Source organism: Alternaria rosae, assembly GCF_020736505.1.
Source record: "Alternaria rosae strain MPI-PUGE-AT-0040 chromosome Unknown BKA58scaffold_10, whole genome shotgun sequence".
Classification (NCBI taxonomy): domain Eukaryota; kingdom Fungi; phylum Ascomycota; class Dothideomycetes; order Pleosporales; family Pleosporaceae; genus Alternaria; species Alternaria rosae.
The window spans coordinates 223328-240401 of NW_025763579.1; the positions used below are offsets into that span (position 1 = coordinate 223328).

A 17074-nucleotide genomic window follows, 5' to 3' on the forward strand; every position below is an offset into this window, starting at 1 on the left:
AATACCGCTAAGCGACATGGAAACTCATCAAGTCGGTGTGCAATCTGGAATGGACTCATAATTTCAGAATATTTGCCACGCTCTTAGGAGTCAGACCCCTACTTGAGGCGCCGTACAGTTTGCGTTCCGATAATGTAGACACTCAGGGCATAGGACTTCGGTACAACCCATATGTTGTATCTCAAGATTGGCTGCTATGATTGGGCGGCATCTGAACCACTGAGTTGTAGATGACTGGCCAGGCGAACACGAAATAACTTTTCTGGGCTAATGATACAGTTCTAACAATTCTTGATATACCGCTCACTATGTGAGAAAGGACAGGAAAGACAACCACTGTGCAGGGGTATAGAACTACCATAGATGCATATGCTTTTACACGAATGAAAAGAGGACAGGAATACGGGCAGTGACAAGCGCTCCTCCACCAGCGTGCGGAGTGTGAGACTTAGGGTGATAAGAAATATAGGCTCATAGGGCAGCATCTCAGATATCGGCGCATAACCACGGTCATCGGCGCGGGGTAGACTTGGTCTTCTTGTTGCGCCTCGTGGACATCATCCGCCCACCTTGCGCGGTTTGGCCGTTGCCATTGCTGCGCGACATTGAGCAGGCGGGTCGATCGTCTTCGGATGACATGGATGCCATGGCGAACGAGTCGGTGTTGTGTCCGTAGTAGAGCAACATGCCAGAGCGCATTTTCTTGACGCCAAGGATGCCGATGGCGCCTGCGGAATTGCTGTGCTTGACACTTGGGTGACCTGGCGTGGAGTTAGTATATCGCACATGATAACGACAAGAACTATTTACCCATGAACTCGTTCTCGATCATTGCCTTGAGAGCTTCGTCCTCGGTAACTTCAACATAGTCACCGCCGCGGCTCTTCTTCACGCTCTGATAGAGGCGCTCGGCGCATACCGTAGCGGCCATGGTGGTTGCCATGTGCTCACCGGTTCCGCTTGTGACAGTCGCAACAGATGTCTGCTCGGGATCGTCGGGGTCAACGGGGATGACTGCAGCACCTACGCCGACGAGAGCTGCTGGGCCCACACGCCCGCGGTACTTCATGCCAATGCCACCAGAAGATGCGCCGCAAGCAATGTTGCCCCAGCTGTCTATTGCGATAGCCCCAACGGTGTCGGTGATGTGATCTTCCTCGGGTTCATGGCGGCTCGAATTAGATGGCATCGGCGGTAGTGGGGCGGTCTCTTTGACGTGACTCAGAGGTGTCGATGCGGTAGCGAACTTCGAGTTGACTGAGTTCTCGTCAGGAGTCTGTGGCAGACGAGTGTCGATACCATCACACTGAGAGCTCTCCTTGGGGTTGCCCTTTGCTGTATGCGCAATCGAATCAGAGTCAAACTCCGCCCCAGACCCATCAGCCCATGCTTTGCGTGGCTTTGATGCGTAAGTCATGTCCTCCATCTGCGCATCTTCCATAATGCTCTCGTAGCCTGCATCGCGACGGTACTCTTTCAGGGTAGGGATCTGTTGCGTGCTGTTGACGAAGGCATTGCGAGAAGCATCAGCAGCAGTGGGTGGGCGTACGTCAGCAGGCGATGGGGCTTGATCGATCAGGCCGGGTGCAGTAGTCTGCTCATCGCTGATCCAAGAGCTTGACGACCGCTCTGAAGGAGGGACTGAAGGGTCGGAAGAGGCATTCTCACCTTGGTCGTACATCACATCGTCAGAAAGCGGAGGTGACTGTGGCTGCAGTAGGGATGTGTGGGTGCGTAATAGCTTTTGAGTGTGTTGTTCGCGCACGCGTTCGTGCGCTCGCTCATCGGCTGGTGCCACATTGTCCCTGATCTTCCAGCAAGACGGATGGGCGCCGCTCTTCCTGGACTTGCGCTCGGCAGACCTCAAGTCGGAACGCCATCGCATCCAGCGCACTTTCGCCGCGGGAGAAATGAGTGCATCATGGGGCAGAATCGGCATACCCATCTCCACAGCAAAGTCGGTGGCACCCTGCGACACCAAGAGGTTTGGAGGAACTCGACGCAGCGTCAGTGGACTCATCGTGTGGTCGTGAACCATTCGTGCTAGTGAGATGGGGTTCTTGATCTCTGTAATCATTGTCAACATTGAGCCATGACCTCTAGTTGCTAGACTTACGAGCAACAGCCCCGACAGCTCCGCTACGCCCGTAATGGTCGACCACAGAGGCATCGCACTCAACCACACCGTCCATTGCGAGGTTGCTTCCATAGCCCGCATTGGTGATTTCTCGGTCTTCCAATGTCTTGATTGCAGCTTCGACAGCATCCAGCGCAGAGCCACCGTTTTTCAGAATCAACATAGCCAGCTGTGCGGCACTGCGCATGTCAGCATGAGCGTATTTGAGACTTCGTAGAGATGGCGCCAGAAAACTCACTCGTTACATGCTTCCAGATGAATCCTCTCATTCTGGTGGCTATGGTAGCCGGCGCCAGCATGAACATATATGCAACATACATCATCGTTTGGCGGACTACGCGAGGCTTTGCGTGTGTGCGTATCAATATGATAAGCTCCGTCTATAGGTGCATAGTGACCACTAGGGACCGACATGCCTTTATGTGTGGAAAAGCGTCGACGAAAGTCGCGAAATCTCAGGCCGAACGTATCCAGTGCAATGCAGTGAGAGATGACGGTTCTCAGATGAGGCTTGGCTGCAGTTCTGGGTCTGTACAGACGCGACGGGCGTTTGTCGCCGGGGCGGGGACGTTTGGCCGATTATTGGGATGATCCGGTGTCGCTCCAAAGTGGGCAGTAGCGGCAGACGGCTGTGATATTGACTGTGGAAACGGTCGTTAAGCGGTCATTCGTGACACGTGCAGGTGTAGGTTCGGGAGAGAAGATAGGTAATTCCAGAATAGACGAGGTGACTGAGGGAGGGGAACAATGAGAAATTGATGAAGAGGATGAGCCGGTGTAAAGGGGATGGTGACCTGTGGCGGTGGGGTGGGCAATGAGAGTGGGAGAGATGCTCGATGAGCGCTGTAGGGGCACAGTCAGTGGAGAGGAGGTTAGCAGCGATGTCAAAAATGAGCTTGCGATGGCTCTTTCCTCTGTGCGTCAGCCTAAGCCATGTGGTCGCAGTGGTTTTCGATATGACACAGACTCTGTCGAAGCGACAGGCACGGCAGATCAGGGAGGTAGGAGCGATCGTGTTTACGAAGTGAGCAAGTCTTCCCCACTATTTCGTCTCATTCCGCTGCCAAGGGCGGAGCGGGGCGGTGCCTGATTCGACAACATGCACCGACCGCCGCCGTCACCTCTCTGACGAAGCCACCTCGACACCCAACCCACGCGCTTCTGCTCTCATACCAGGCTTCACCTGAGCTGCGTTGCATATTCGTTTTTGTGCCAAGCAGCAGCAAAGATGGCGTCTCAAACCCCCGCCGTTGTCATGGACAAGTAAGCTACCCACTGGCCGTGGGCACCCACGTTGCGATCCATTACTGACACTGGCTATAGCGGTACGGGATACTCGAAGCTCGGTACGCTACCCAATTCAATTCGTGGGGTTCATCTCTAATAACGATCCACCAGGCTTCGCCGGCAACGACTCTCCCTCCTTCGTCTTCCCCACTGCGATAGCTACCAAAGGCCCAACAGGCGGTAGCGGCGGATCAGGTTCTGGACGCCCAGCCGTTGCGAACAAACCCTCATTCCTGACCGGTGGAGCTGGGCCGGGTGGGCATCTCTCTGGAAAGCGCGGCACCGAGGACCTCGACTTCTTCATCGGCGACGAAGCTCTGGCCGCAGCTGGAGGCGCGGGCTATGGCATCAACTACCCGATCAGGCATGGTCAGATAGACAACTGGGTATGGAGAGGCATTCCAAGAGAGGGGAAGGTGTACTAATGGCATGCAGGACCTTATGGAACGCTTCTGGTCCAACTCGATATTCAAGTACCTGAGAGTGGAGCCTGAGGACCACCACTTCCTCCTCACCGAGCCCGTACGCTACCTTTTTCTAATCGCTGGAGGGATGAAGCTGACAAATCATAGCCATTGAACCCTCCCGAGAACCGCGAAGCCACCGCCGAGATCATGTTCGAGTCGTTCAACGTCGCCGGTCTCTACATTGCCGTACAAGCTGTGCTCGCCCTGGCCGCGTCATGGACCAGCTCCAAGGTACAGGACCGATCCCTCACCGGTACTGTCATCGACTCCGGAGCTGGTGTGACGCACGTTATCCCCGTTGCTGAAGGCTACGTCATTGGTTCCTCAATCAAGAGTGTCCCGATTGCCGGTCGCGACATCACCAACTTCGTACAATCGCTCCTCCGAGAACGCGGCGAACCCGACTCCTCCCTCCAGACTGCCGAGCGCATCAAGGAGGAATACTGCTACGTATGCCCTGATATTGTCAAGGAGTTCGCGCGCTTCGATCGCGAGTCAGACGACCGATTCAAGAAGCACACCGTCAACTACCCCAACGGCAAGACCACATCAGTCGATGTCGGCTACGAACGTTTCCTCGCGCCCGAGATCTTCTTCAACCCCGAGATCTACTCCTCCGACTTCCTCACTCCGCTACCTACGATTGTCGACACTGTCATCCAATCCTCCCCTATCGACGTACGCAGAGGACTTTACAAGAACATTGTGCTCTCTGGTGGTTCAACACTATACAAGGACTTTGGTCGACGCCTGCAGCGCGACATTAGGCACATGGTCGACGCAAGGATCAAAGCTTCAGAAGCGAAGAGCGGAGGCGCAAAGAGTGGTGGGCTGGACGTACAAGTCATTACGCACAAGAGACAAAGACACGGCCCATGGTTCGGTGGTAGCTTGCTCGGTCAGACACCCGAGTTCAAGAGCTACTGCCACACCAAGGCGGAATACGACGAGATTGGCCCTAGCATTGTCCGAAGGTTCGCGCTGCTGGGTGGACCGGGAAGCACGTAAGCGGCGAGATATTGTAGGGAATGTGTGTAGATGTTGGCATGGCTTATTGAGCGAACACGAGATGACAGCAAAACATTTGACAATGAGAAGACAATCAACACATCAGATCGATATGCCCATGATCGCTCACTAACCACACCCAGAAGAAACCGTAATCAACCTCATGACTCCGCGACCTTGGCAGCTTTTTCACCACCATCCTTCCTCCTCAACACAGCAACCCCCTCCACATGCCCTGTCTGCGGGAAAAAGTCAAAGCCCCTCAAACTCTCAATCTCATAGCATCCTTCTCCCTTCCCAAAACCCCCATCAACACCCGTCATCCCGCCGACCAGGACCCCCACATCCCTCGCCTGCGTATGCACATTACAACTCACATATACCACTCTCGCAGGACCATACTGCACCAACTGGCGCAAGAAAGACTCATCGCAGCCTTTGCGCGGCGGATCCAGCATAACGACCGTTTCCTCCGCCGGTGACTCAATAGAAGCGAATAGTCTCGCCGCATCCGCAGCAATGAACCGCGTAGAAGATTCCGGCAAGTTATTCAACCTTGCATTCGTACTCGCAGACTCTATGCTGCTGGATGAGATATCGATTCCAAGCGACGATTTGAACAGCGCAGAGAGCGTGATGGTGAAGAGACCAGAACCAGAGTACGCGTCGATGAGATGCGTAATCTTGTGCTCCTGGCCCGGAGAAGGAAGGATGTTCTCACGTATATACTGTGTAAAAACAGGGAGAATGGAGTTGTTGTTCTGGAAGAAAGAACCCGCTGGGTTCACGAATTGGAATTCATCCGAGATGTATTCTGTGGATTTGGCGTTGGGATCTGTGATGCAGATCTTGCGGTGGATGTGAGAACCTCTGTCTTCGATTACAGCGTCGCTGTCTGTTTCTTTGGTGGCATCGTATTCTGCTTTGGGGATACGGGTAGTGGATTCCCGCAGGAGGAGTGTGGCGCCTTTGTGGTAGGAAGAGATGGTGTCTGCGACGCGTTTGCGCTCGCGCTTGTTGCCGGCGCGCACGGCGTCTGTGCCGATTGGACAGTCTTCTATGTCGATTGTGTTGCGGGTTCCTTTCTTCATGAAGCCGATAGGTGGGACTTCTTTGAAGGTGCGTTTGATACCGTTGCGGCCGTCACTTCGGCGGGCGTCGGGTGGGCCGTCGAAGTGGGGGGTTAGCTTTGTGCGGTAGCCGTATTGCAGTGGGGAACCGATTGTGTCGCCGATTGTGGGGATGAGTTCTGGTGGGAGGTTGGAGAAGTTCTTGTAGGCTTTCTCGACGATGGTCTTCTTGTGCGCGAGTTGCGTGTCGTAGGGTAGCATTTGGAATTGGCAGCCGGAACAGCTGGCAAAGTAGGGACACTTTACTAGGGAATCGTCGCGTTGGGATGAGGGCGTAATCACGTTGACGAAATCAGCCATGGAGTATTTTTCCTTCTCAAAGTGCTTGTGCGGTCGTGCAGTCACGATATCTCCTGGTGCGCTGAAGGGTACCACATAGACCTGGTCCGAATCTGAATCTTTTTGGAAACCGAGACCATCTCCAGTGGAAGAGATTTCTTTGATTTCAACCTGGATCTCTTTGAACTTTTCTGCCAATGTTGTCGAGATTTCCTTTCCTTCTCTTTCTATGTTGAGGTTCTTAATGAGCGCAGTAACATCCTGCAACAAGACCTCATCATTGGTGCCGTTTGTTTTCAGGATCTTGCTCTGCTCAGCATGTCCATTCTTCATGCGCTTGTTCTTGAATCTGTAGTTGCCTCGTGGTCCTTCCTCGCTCCGTAGAGGTGTCTCGGCATATCTTTTTGCGCCGTTGCTCTCAATAGGCGCGACATTATCTGCTGACGAAGCCATCTTGTATCTAGCAATCTGGGTGTATCGGCCACTGGCCAGTAGTGTCCGAAGCGGTCGAGTAAGGATCCGAGAGTACATGTAGTAAATCGTGAAATTGGAGAAAAGAGAAAGTTACGTTAGTCACTGGGATAGAGAGACGGCGATTGGCTGGAGCAATTACTGCCATCCCGCTTAGTCACTCTGAACTTTCCGAACTTCACTTTGACCATCACAACGCCGCGCAGGCCACCCGCTATTACCGCCTCCCCGCGCTCAATTGGCCCTCACCCGGAGGTCCAAGGCCAACAATGAGCGTCTGCCGCCCCGCAAGATGTCTCTTCACCAAAGCAGCGTCGACGACGCTTCCTAAACCACCTCCGCAACGCACCTTCCACGCTTCCGCACCCAGACAAGCCCGCAAGAAGAGACCGCACTACCCGTCAATAAAGGCCGACGACCTCAAGCTCCTCAACCAAGCGGCCGAAGCAGAGTATCCCAAGTACGACACCTCGGAGACGACGCTGCTGGAGAAAAGATACACACCCTCGCAAATCGCCGCCATCAAAGCCGCCGAATCTACAATCGACGCCCGAGATGTCCTCACCCAGGGCCAGCGAAGAACGGACCCATGGCGTATGAACTACGAAGACGACCTGGCGCAAGTAGACCCCGTGACGGACCGACCTGAGCGCCTGACAGGCGACGACATCGAAGGCCCAAAAACCTTCCGCATCGCCAACGAAGTCGAGCGCGACGAGAACATAACCCGCATTGCCACGGAAAACCTCGCCAAGATGTACCCCGATGGCATACCAGAAGACGACGAGAACCTACAGAAAGCCATGGACGCAGCCGTCACACAAGCCACCCTGGACCCCCGCGCAACCTACACATCCAAGAACCCCGCCGCTCTCCAAGCCCTAGGCGACGAACGCCACTCCGTGATCGCGCCCGACCTTCCCCGCGTCGAAAATCGCATGGTCCGCCAAACCCGCCGTCTCTCGACCGAAGAAGAAGAGGACCCACGGCAAAAGCGCCTGCTGCAATACCTAGGCTGGGACAAGCAGAAGCTGCGTCAAATCCGCGTCAAGACACTGGTCACGCACAGCGTCACCAACCAGACTCGCATGGGCAAGATAAGAAGTCTGTACTACCTGACTATTGCGGGCAACCAAGACGGCCTCCTCGGCGTCGGAGAAGGCAAATCCGTAGAACCGGAAGAAGGCCGCAAGCAAAGCGTCATGAGTGCGATACGAAACATGCGCCCGGTTCCTCGTTACGAGAACAGAACGACGTTTGGAGATCTGGAGAAGAAGGTTGGTGCGACCAAGGTACAGATTTTTGCGAGACCGCCTGGTAAGTCATTCTCCTCGTTATCATATGCTTACTTGTAAACCACTTTTTGCAAACATGATGGCTGACTACGAGTAGGTTTCGGGCTTCGCGTTCAACATCTCATCTTCGAACTCGCTCGTGCAGCGGGCCTCCAGGATTTGTCGGCCAAGACACCACGGTCGAGGAATAAAATGAACGTCATCAAGGCGACGTGGGAAGCGCTTACGAATCAGAGGTTACCGGATGAGATTGCGAGGGCGAGGGGGAAGAAGCTGGTGGATGTGAGGAAGGTTTACTATGGAGGAAGCATACATTAGATGGCGTTGTATGCCGGGTTGTGGGCATGAAGAGAAGGGAAAGGAAATAGAGATGTATCATAGGCATGGTATGAGTGGGAAATGCCCATGTGGGGCCTGTGTAGATATCTTGTATCATATCATGTCATCTTGCATATGCATATCTTCTTTTTGTTTTGCTCGTTGTGTTGAAGTATCGGTCGGTCTTGCTCATCTAGTGGGGTATCATAATCGTCAAACGCTCTCATCTCAGCACCCCCATTTAACATCAAACCTTCTCCCTCCTTGACCACTACCCCCGACTACTCATCCTACTCAGCCCCTCCGTCTCCCCCTCACCCTCCCCATCCCCTCCCTCCGTATCAATCTGCTGGTTCAGCACAATACTATAAACACTCGCCTTGAGCAACGTAAACACCAAACTCGTTTTCCTTTCTAATCCGCGGAGGCCATCGAGGATAGCGGCGCTGGGGTTGTTAGAGAGCGTGAGGAGGAGGGATGATAACTTGGTGAGTGTTAGCGAGGGACTAGCTATCTCGAAACAGGTGGATGGACAGAGGCGAACAGAGAGAAGGGAAGGGAAGGGAAGGGAAGGAGGAAGGAGGAGTAGGTGGATAAGAGGAGGAACTGACATTATTCAAATTCCCCAATAACCTCGCATATTCGTCCAAGACTTCTTGTTCCAGCGGACTGAGAGTTTCTTCTCCTTCGGAGGTTTGTGATGTCGCGAAGTTTTGTTCTGCGCCGGATGCTGCTGTGGGTTCTGAAGCCATGATTGCTTCCCTTGTGTGAATTGTATACGATGCGTGGAGCTGAGGTAGCTGTGTGGATGGGTGGATGGGTGGGTAGGTTCTTGCTATGCGTGTGCGCGTGCGTGTGTATAGAAGACAGGGAGTGTAGGAGATCGGGCAGCGGCGGGGTGAATTGGTTTCGCTGGATGCGCGTTCGTGTGCGGCTTGGAATGTACTGCGTAGCTTGCTCAAGAATGATTCCCGATACAAGATTCTCGATTTCGATTTCGTAGGGTGGTTCGCGTGCCGGTATCTGTCAAGGTAACTATATCGTGTCTTGGCCGTCGCTATCGCGTTGTTTGACAAGAAACAAGGGTTCTCGCGAATCGTTGTCGCGTCTTCCCCGCAAACTCCGCGTTGGTCCATGCGTTCTTACCCTCAAATCACTCCATTATAACCTACAATGCTCAACCAGAAGTTTCGAAACATGACATCATGTCACATCTCTCAGAGTCACATGGTACAGCAAATTCAGTATCTCAAAGATATCTTTCTCATTGCTTCTGCTACGCCCTTCCAGTACCCTCATCCCTCAACCCCCACTCCATCGCCTTCACCACCACCATCTTCCCTGTCCAAGCTGCCTCCGCTCTCAGACTAGACTAGACCAGACTGAACCAGCATGATCCACACCCATGTTCACAATAAGAAATACAGACAACGCCAGAAAGATTTTACAGCACACGAAAATGCCGATTGGTAAGAGAGATAAGAAAGCTCAAGAGAGATCCGTGCGCGATCGGAAACGAAGAAGTAAAACAAAACCCCTGGAACGCCGCTGTGATGAGGAAGAAACGCATTTGTCTATGATCCGTCGCAACAAATGAGTGGAGTCAAGAGGACGATTTTTTCCGATATGACGGTCCTCTGGCGAGTGATGAATACAGTGCGCGTGTTTATCATACGAATTAAAGCTCGGTCTATCGTTGAGAGTTGGTTTGTGTGAGGTGAAGATGCGACGAGTGTTGATCTTCGTGGTGGTGATCGTCTCCGTCGTGATGCAGAGTAACGCTGTTGAACTCCTCAAATGGATCTGCCAACTCGCCCATCGGCGTGGCGAGACCAGAGTCTAGTGGGACGCCCTTGACTCTCGCGGCTCCAATGTCAACACTCTGGGACTCCTTAACATTCCGGAAGTTGGGTGTCTCGATACCTTGGCCTTGATGAGGGACGATCGGTGGCTTCATGTGCCGTAGTAGGGCCCATGATGTTGTCTTGAAGAAAGGTGCGGTCTTAATGTCGGAAGCGCCGGCACGGGATCCAAGTCGCCTGGTCTCGTCCTTGATCAATAGCTTGCGAATAATGGCCTTGCAGAGACTGCGGTTGTTAGCACAAGACACACACTAGGTACTGATTAGAACTTACTTTGACACTTGCGGCGCACCAGAACCCTCGGGGAAGGGCACTTCATCTCGAAGAATGTTGGCAAACGTCGCGTTGCGGTTCTTGCCCTTGAAAGGCGTAGTTCCGTACAACATCTCGTAGATCAATATGCCAAGGGTCCACCAATCGACCGCACTCGTATGTCCACAGCCCTTGATGACTTCGGGCGCAATGTATTCCTCGGTTCCGACAAACGAGTTGGTTCGGAAATTGTTTATGCATGATTTCGTGTCGATGGTTGGGAGATTGTTCGAGGAAGTACCGCTTCGGCCACTGAGGATCATGGTCGGGCGACCGCCGGGTTCCGACTGTTTCGATAGATCGAAGTCTGACAGCATGATGTGACCAGACTGGTGGAGGAGAATATCTGCAACTGTTAGCGTGGGAATGCCTTAAAAGTGAGACGCAACATACTCTCCGGCTTCAAGTCTCGGTAGATGAAGCCCATTAAGTGGAGGTATTCCAACGCAGCCGTGACTTCAGCTGCATAGAATCGCGCAGCATCTTCGTCAACACACTTGTTCGGTCGTGTTTGAAGCGCTCGGAAGAACTCACCACCGCTGCAGTATTCCATGCAGAGGTAGAGGTGGTCTTCGGATTGGAAAGAGTGGTAGAGAGTAACAATAAAGGGGTGGTTGCTGGTCGCCAGGATTTCCTGCTCGGCCAACGCGCGCTTGATCTTGTTCCGCTTGATCATCTCCTTTTTGCTCAACACTGGATTTGTTAGCATATGTCGTCTGACTTGTAGATCCGATTCACCCACCCTTCATAGCGTATAGTCTGCTGGACTTCTTCTCCCGCACCAAGTAAACCTTTCCAACATCGCCCTTGCCAATCAACTTGATCTTGTCGAAGCTTCCTGGTCCAACCTCGACGTTGCGGACCTTGATGGAATTCGAGCTGTAGGTTCTCCTGAAAGCCACAGACTGTCGGATTTGGCCTGCCGAGGGTATGGGTTTGCCAGCTTCTATCGGTAGGAGGTGAGTTGGATCTTGGGTATTCGTCTCGACCATGCTCAAAGTGGACGAGTTCGGGTGATGTAATACGGGCTGCTTGCCGAGTTCTGCGGTCTGTGGCCTATCAGTGTTCTTTCCCGACGAAAAGAGACCTTGGGCATTGGGTGCGGAAGCCACCCTTCGTAGTTTCCTAGCCAATTCTTCCTTGCCAGCAGTTGTAGCGTGATCGTCGGTGGTAGCTGCGCCATTCACTTGCGTCTTAGGCATTGCGGGGGTGTCTGGGGGTGACGGAGGAACACTGCCTGCATTGTGATGGCGCAGCGCCGGTGGTCCTTGGTGGGCAAAATACGGGTTTGCGTGCGCGGTCGGCGACACGCTGTCATCCAGGGGGTTGCCTTCGCTGGCGATGGTCTGGGAGCGATTGCGCGAGATGTGGGGAATGAACCTTGATTGGCGGAACCCCGACTTTTCGTTCTTGGAGTTTGTGCTACCATCGTCGGAAGACTTGTTGGTGTCGTTGCTGCTATTGATGCGGAAAAAGTTCTTGATGCGCTGCGAGACCTGGCCGTCCTTTGCATTGACTGACTTGTTGGTGGACAGTGCCTTGCCCGAGAAGGTGCGTTTCTCCGTCTTTTCGGCCATGGTGGAGTGGCTTGATGTGGACGAGTTGAAGAGCTGCGTCATAGCAGTTACACAGGGTCGGAGGGCGAATGAAGCGGGCGACTCTGGTGTCTTGGGCGGAAGCTGGGCGGGTACAGGGAGACGATGTTTGCGCAGTTGCACGATCAATGGGCCATGTCACTTTGGGTGAAGTCAATGTCCAGGGTCGCGGTGCGTGTGGCTGGGGCGGCTCGGTGAAAGAATGGCTCCGTCACGAAGGCGCAGGCGGTGGGAGAGAGGAGTGCGCGTGAATGGTGTTGGCAGCGCTGCAAAGACAAGCAGGGAGGACGAGGGAGCAGGGAGCGAGGAGTAGTGGTGGTGTAGTCGGGCCAGCCAGCAGGTTAGGAAGGAAGGAAGCCAGAGCCGTGCCGGCGACGAGTACGGACTGCGGCGAATGATGGCGGAGGCCAAGTGGGACCGCCCTTATCCCTGTCTACCCAGGGAAGCCGCGTGCGAAGCCACCTAGCCTCACTCTAGCCAGCCAGCGAGACGGAGCCACCGCATGCATCACCAATCAGCCAGGGTTTGCAATGCTTGGAAATACATATCCTGTGACAAAGGCGAAGTCTTGCTCGTGCACAATTGCGCCTTCGTGATGATTCCCTACCCGCCATCCGAACCCTGTGCCGCGCTCCCAGCCAAGAAACGCACCCATCTAACCGTTCTAGCACCGTGCCTCTTTTCCCCACGACCGCAGCTGTCGATAAATCACGCTATTTCCCGATTTATCAGCAACGCGAAAGCATAATGGCACGTCATCGCACCAAACACGGCTGTGCGACTCCGAGACACATGCTCCCATCGTGATTGTTGATTTGAGTCCCATGCCATTGAAAGGCATTAACCTCACGCACATACATACACATGTTGCTTAACATGGCTGTACATACTGGCTGGTGATGAAGACGCGCATGTTTCCGCTGTTTCGTCCACTAACGACGGCTGAGGACGCCAATCTGTTCTAGAACCATTTCTGTTTCGGTTTTAGCGTGCCTTTCGGACCCTATCCGTCACTCCGACACATCGGCCGTGCGCGATTCATCTCGTCAGCTCACTCCGACAATGCACACCAGATGACTGCAAGACAGGGACGCTGATTGCAAGGGATGCTTTTATCATTGTTCTACTTCGCAACGCATGACTATACTGACTATCTATTCATACAATGGCTGAAGTTATACGCAAGATGCTGACCGAAAGGAGATAAGAGGTGGATAGCTGGCCAGATGACTCGTCTCCGCCCATGACACGTCCCTTGCCGCGTTCTGCCAGTCCACCTATGTCAGAAGAGATGTTGGAGAAAAGCAGTCGGAGGTATGTCTGGGCCGCTGTGGTTGTCGTCGTGCCACAGTTGAAGCTTGCAAAGAAAGCTCATGGATGTTGAGAATGTTGCCGTTAAGAGAAGATGTCGAAGGTGTCGCGTACTCGATGAGGGTAATCCTCGGGCGAATCCAATGATAATTTCTGCGACGGAGAAGAGCGTCAAGAGGGGTGAACCGTATCGAGTCCGAAGACGTATCCAACCAGTAAACCAGGCCGTCCGACGCGGACGACAACGCACGATGAGCGATCAGGTGCGCGAGTTCCTACGATGCGCCTCTATCTCATCGATCTCGGTCCTCTTGAGTTGCTGAAAGCGCTGTCGCCACTTGTCCGAACGCGTTTTCCTCTCGTCTGGAGACATGGTGCGAGGATCGTCCTTCTTGCTGCGTCGGAACTTGTTCGTCACCTGCTCGAGCTTGGCCTTTGCAGGCGAATGCTCTCCAGATTTCTTGGGAGAGCTCGCTGGGTTGGCGGGTGAAGATGCTTCGGTGCCACGCTCGATATCCGATGCCTTTGCAGGAGAAGATGGCGCCTTCTGTTTGCTTTTGCTGCTGGACACCTTGAAGCAGCTTGCGTTGCTCTCCTCGTATTCCACAGTCATGGGCGCTTCGGCAGAACGGCTGTCTACCGCAACAGATGAACGACGCTCCTCAATGTGTGTGTCGTTGATCATCTCCGACAGATCGTCCATGGCGCCATCGAGCCCTGACAAGCGCTGGTTGGCAAAGTGCCGAGGAGCAGGCGCGCTGTAGCCACCAATCTCGCTCGGACTCAACTCCTTGGGCGTTGGGTAGAAGCGTTGCATGTTCAGCGAGGTGCTGTAGCTGCGATTCTGGGTTTGATTGCCGAAGGACTGGTTGGACACGCCGCCGTTTGGCGTAGTGTCTACCCTGGACACAATACCTTTGTCCTGCATGCCCCTGCTCGCATCATCCTCGATGCTTGGAACTACTTGTCGATATCCAGACGTCATCCTCTGAGGGAACATCACCGGAGGGTTCAGATACTGCGTGACAGAGGCGACACGATTGGGAATCTGCATGGCTTCGTTGCGAACCATGTACTGGACGGAAATATCCTTAACGTTTCCTTGTTGACCATACCCTGAGTCACGACGGATATCATCTGGTATATTACCCTTCGCTGATGGAACGTTCTCCTGGCCTCCGCTAGCGTTGTTGTAGTTGAAAGTCATCTCGACATCAGAGTTGTGAGGCAGAGACCCGGCAACGAGCCCTCGAAGCGAAGGCGTCCTAGAATCGGTACCGCGTCGATACTCAGCTTGGCGCTTCTTCGACTCGTCTGTGAGGAAGTGCAGAAGACCCTGGATGTAGCCTTGTAGAACCTCGGGACTGTCAGGAATGCCAACGTGGTCGTAGCCGGCCTGGTAGCCTTCCTGGTATGTAGACGGAACATGTGTTACGGGCTTGCCATGGAAAGGCCAGTTTTCGTCGGTGCCGGTGCATTGAGTAGAGCTGGTCCGCGGCGCCATGTTGCTGCTAGAAGCAGAGACTGACATGTTAGCGCCCATTACAGGAGCGCGGTCTATCATAGTGGAGAGAGGCTGCTCCAAAAGGCCTTGACGCATGGAATGCAGAGAAGGTTGTTTACCAAATGCCTCAGGCCACGAGGTGAGCTTGGGCGCAACATCGTTAGTCCTGGAACGACCAGAATCGCCTTCGTTCCATGGACTAGCCGGCCAGTGTTTCTCGGGTGTAGATGGTACTGCAGTGTTTTCATTGGATGACTGCTCAACTTCCTTGATCTGTGGCGCTACTCGTGTTGAGGAATGCTCATGCGTGTTTGTAGGGAAGAAGTCCATGGTGTCAACGCTAGACAGACTATGCTTCTGCGAAGACATTCGGCGATCATGTTTGCCAGCCACTGGAATCTGTTGTCCTCGCCAAGGAGACCGCTTCTCCAGTGAGGGAGTGGGCGAAACAGTGCCGTGGGTGGTACCGGACTTCATGACAGGCTCGTACGTAGGGCTCTTCGGATTCAGAGCAGACCCCTTCTTGACTTCCTCGGGAGGTGGTGGCTTGATTTCGATAGCTCGAGAGCGACGGTTAGCGGATCCTGGAGGAGAATGGGGCGGGTTTGTCGCGGTTGGAACAAAAGGTGGTGGCTCCGCAGAGAAGGCGGACAATGTACCAAAAGGCTGAGGTTGGGGTTGATACATAGGCATGGGCGGGTACGGTGCTGCGAAGGGGTACATGGGAGGAGCAAACGGCTGCTGGAATTGCGCTCCGAAAGGCGACATAGCTGTTGAGCCTGCACCATTTGCTCCAGAGAAGGCGCCGTGCTGAGTCGTACTGCTGTCCGATTCGACGGCCGTTATCTGCTTTCGAAGTGCGTCGAGCTCGACGATGAGGCACCGTTTCTTCTCAATCATACCTGCACGCCACGCCTCGCTCTGCTGACCGGCTTGCAGTACCTCAGTCTGTTCTACAGTGCGGAGCTCCTGCTTCTTGAGAGCTTGTTGCGTCTTGAGAGTCGCAAGGTCCAAGCCAGCAAACGGTGTATGAGTGTTGGAGCGTGGCGGCCCGAACGCGGCCCCCGACAGAGCGCAGTGAGTGGTCATGGTAGACGGATCCTGAGTCTGCTTACCTATGGGGTCCATAGCAGCGGGGCCGGTGGGAGGCATCGTAGGGTTGCTTGCGTTGACTGCTGGCAGTGCGAACATGCGATCGCCAATGAAGATGACAGGCTGGCCGCCGACAACTTCAATGCGAGCGGTGTTATTGGAGTTCTGGTGAGTTGGTGCTTGCATGACGCTTCCTGGTGCGACGCGCAGCGGTGGTTGTGGTGGTCTGTAAGTAGCGTCTCCGTATCGGGACGTGCCGAGCGGTAGAAGGTCGCTAGGAACTATACGGCCGCCTGCAGTGACTCGTATACCGGGTGGACTGCCGTGCTCTTTGAGAAGCTTCTCCGCCTTGCCGCGCTTGATTGACGGCGTGGGTGATGGCCGCTTGTGGGGTCCGAAAGGCACAAGATTGGCTGGAGTGGGTACACGCAAGCTTCTGTTTGATGCTCTGCTAGGTAGATTCGCCGATGCGGACGCTGACGGGCGAAGGACGTGTTCTAATAAGAAATGCAATCAGTTACTGCCCGTTGTGTAGCAGTAGTAGGAAGAAAGGAAGGCTACGAGCCTAGCGATAGAGGGTGTGATAGGGTCGGTCGGGTGTAGTGTGGGTAGGGTAAGCGAAAACGAGACGTGTCGGGTATGATGTTCTTCGATAGGAAAGGTGAACGGTGAAAAGTGAAAGGGTGAAGAGGATAGGCCCGGCACTGACCTCTGATCACATCCTCATCAGGAAACTTCTCAATCGACACAGCTGATTCCGACACCGAGTCGCGAAGTGCAAGCAACTCGTCCACCTTGTACGCGAAAGACATCATGAGTGGTCCGTCACTCTAGGGGTGTATCGTAGGTGACGAGCCGCCGACCTGATTGAGCCGTTGGTATTACGGGACCAATAAGACGTCGAGCTGGGGAAACGAAGACGACTGAGATGGTGTGATGCGAATATCCTGTCGTCGTTAGTATTGGTTCCCTACCTCATATACTGCTGTGATGTTGTGTCCTTGTG

General features: G+C 54.0%; 8 protein-coding genes across 8 annotated transcripts; 3 read left to right on the forward strand and 5 right to left on the reverse strand.

Moving 5' to 3' along the window:
- Positions 1–173: 173 nt before the first annotated feature.
- On the reverse strand, positions 174–2676 carry BKA58DRAFT_38221 (nucleophile aminohydrolase). Its single transcript, XM_046170082.1, has 4 exons — positions 2376–2676; positions 2117–2316; positions 811–2067; positions 174–761 (listed from the first exon to the last, which is right to left on the reverse strand). Exons 1-4 carry the CDS (start codon positions 2549–2551, stop codon positions 511–513), a joined length of 1884 nt encoding a protein of 627 aa, XP_046021120.1. The 5' UTR covers positions 2552–2676; the 3' UTR covers positions 174–510.
- Positions 2677–3265: 589 nt separating this feature from the next.
- Positions 3266–5011, forward strand: BKA58DRAFT_472521 (actin family). Its single transcript, XM_046175284.1, has 5 exons — positions 3266–3400; positions 3461–3483; positions 3536–3810; positions 3860–3946; positions 3997–5011. The coding sequence occupies exons 1-5, from the start codon at positions 3366–3368 to the stop codon at positions 4897–4899; spliced, it is 1323 nt and encodes a 440-aa protein (XP_046021121.1). The 5' UTR covers positions 3266–3365; the 3' UTR covers positions 4900–5011.
- A 1-nt stretch (position 5012) lies between these two features.
- Positions 5013–6877, reverse strand: BKA58DRAFT_392001 (S-adenosyl-L-methionine-dependent methyltransferase). The gene has a single exon (XM_046170962.1). The coding sequence runs from the start codon at positions 6837–6839 to the stop codon at positions 5061–5063; it is 1779 nt and encodes a 592-aa protein (XP_046021122.1). The 5' UTR covers positions 6840–6877; the 3' UTR covers positions 5013–5060.
- A 91-nt stretch (positions 6878–6968) lies between these two features.
- Positions 6969–8707, forward strand: BKA58DRAFT_423806 (ribosomal protein S5, C-terminal domain-containing protein). The gene is made up of 2 exons (XM_046172877.1): positions 6969–8096; positions 8172–8707. Exons 1-2 carry the CDS (start codon positions 7049–7051, stop codon positions 8390–8392), a joined length of 1269 nt encoding a protein of 422 aa, XP_046021123.1. The 5' UTR covers positions 6969–7048; the 3' UTR covers positions 8393–8707.
- On the reverse strand, positions 8664–9144 carry BKA58DRAFT_405165 (DASH complex subunit Dad3-domain-containing protein; the record flags this gene model as incomplete). The annotated part of the gene is made up of 2 exons (XM_046171893.1): positions 8664–8876; positions 9004–9144. 2 exons carry the CDS (start codon positions 9142–9144, stop codon positions 8664–8666), a joined length of 354 nt encoding a protein of 117 aa, XP_046021124.1.
- Positions 8708–9550, forward strand: BKA58DRAFT_392003 (uncharacterized protein). The gene is made up of 2 exons (XM_046170963.1): positions 8708–8876; positions 9004–9550. The coding sequence occupies exon 2, from the start codon at positions 9174–9176 to the stop codon at positions 9393–9395; it is 222 nt and encodes a 73-aa protein (XP_046021125.1). The 5' UTR covers positions 8708–8876; positions 9004–9173; the 3' UTR covers positions 9396–9550.
- Positions 9551–9583: 33 nt separating this feature from the next.
- Positions 9584–12496, reverse strand: BKA58DRAFT_392005 (serine/threonine-protein kinase ppk14). Its single transcript, XM_046170964.1, has 4 exons — positions 11309–12496; positions 10960–11259; positions 10528–10912; positions 9584–10479 (listed from the first exon to the last, which is right to left on the reverse strand). The coding sequence occupies exons 1-4, from the start codon at positions 12183–12185 to the stop codon at positions 10083–10085; spliced, it is 1959 nt and encodes a 652-aa protein (XP_046021126.1). The 5' UTR covers positions 12186–12496; the 3' UTR covers positions 9584–10082.
- A 1235-nt stretch (positions 12497–13731) lies between these two features.
- Positions 13732–16880, reverse strand: BKA58DRAFT_323355 (uncharacterized protein; the record flags this gene model as incomplete). The annotated part of the gene is made up of 4 exons (XM_046167910.1): positions 13732–14404; positions 14453–14520; positions 14638–16565; positions 16778–16880. 4 exons carry the CDS (start codon positions 16878–16880, stop codon positions 13732–13734), a joined length of 2772 nt encoding a protein of 923 aa, XP_046021127.1.
- Between the last annotated feature and the right edge of the window lie 194 nt (positions 16881–17074).

Excerpts from the sequence above, each read along its gene's own strand:
- BKA58DRAFT_38221 (XM_046170082.1), bottom strand. The coding sequence starts at position 2,551 with ATGTCGGTCCCTAGTGGTCACTATGCACCTATAGACGGAGCTTATCAT. Across the intron at positions 2,068-2,116 it reads AGCTGTCGGGGCTGTTGCTC|AGATCAAGAACCCCATCTCA; the intron begins GTAAGTCTAGCA and ends CAATGATTACAG. Across the intron at positions 762-810 it reads GATCGAGAACGAGTTCATGG|GTCACCCAAGTGTCAAGCAC; the intron begins GTAAATAGTTCT and ends ACTCCACGCCAG.
- BKA58DRAFT_472521 (XM_046175284.1), top strand. The coding sequence starts at position 3,366 with ATGGCGTCTCAAACCCCCGCCGTTGTCATGGACAA. Across the intron at positions 3,401-3,460 it reads CCCGCCGTTGTCATGGACAA|CGGTACGGGATACTCGAAGC; the intron begins GTAAGCTACCCA and ends CACTGGCTATAG. Across the intron at positions 3,484-3,535 it reads TACGGGATACTCGAAGCTCG|GCTTCGCCGGCAACGACTCT; the intron begins GTACGCTACCCA and ends ACGATCCACCAG.
- BKA58DRAFT_392001 (XM_046170962.1), bottom strand. The coding sequence starts at position 6,839 with ATGTACTCTCGGATCCTTACTCGACCGCTTCGGACACTACTGGCCAGT.
- BKA58DRAFT_423806 (XM_046172877.1), top strand. The coding sequence starts at position 7,049 with ATGAGCGTCTGCCGCCCCGCAAGATGTCTCTTCACCAAAGCAGCGTCG. Across the intron at positions 8,097-8,171 it reads GATTTTTGCGAGACCGCCTG|GTTTCGGGCTTCGCGTTCAA; the intron begins GTAAGTCATTCT and ends GACTACGAGTAG.
- BKA58DRAFT_392003 (XM_046170963.1), top strand. The coding sequence starts at position 9,174 with ATGCGTGGAGCTGAGGTAGCTGTGTGGATGGGTGGATGGGTGGGTAGG.
- BKA58DRAFT_392005 (XM_046170964.1), bottom strand. The coding sequence starts at position 12,185 with ATGACGCAGCTCTTCAACTCGTCCACATCAAGCCACTCCACCATGGCC. Across the intron at positions 11,260-11,308 it reads CAGACTATACGCTATGAAGG|TGTTGAGCAAAAAGGAGATG; the intron begins GTGGGTGAATCG and ends TAACAAATCCAG. Across the intron at positions 10,480-10,527 it reads GGTGCGCCGCAAGTGTCAAA|TCTCTGCAAGGCCATTATTC; the intron begins GTAAGTTCTAAT and ends TAACAACCGCAG.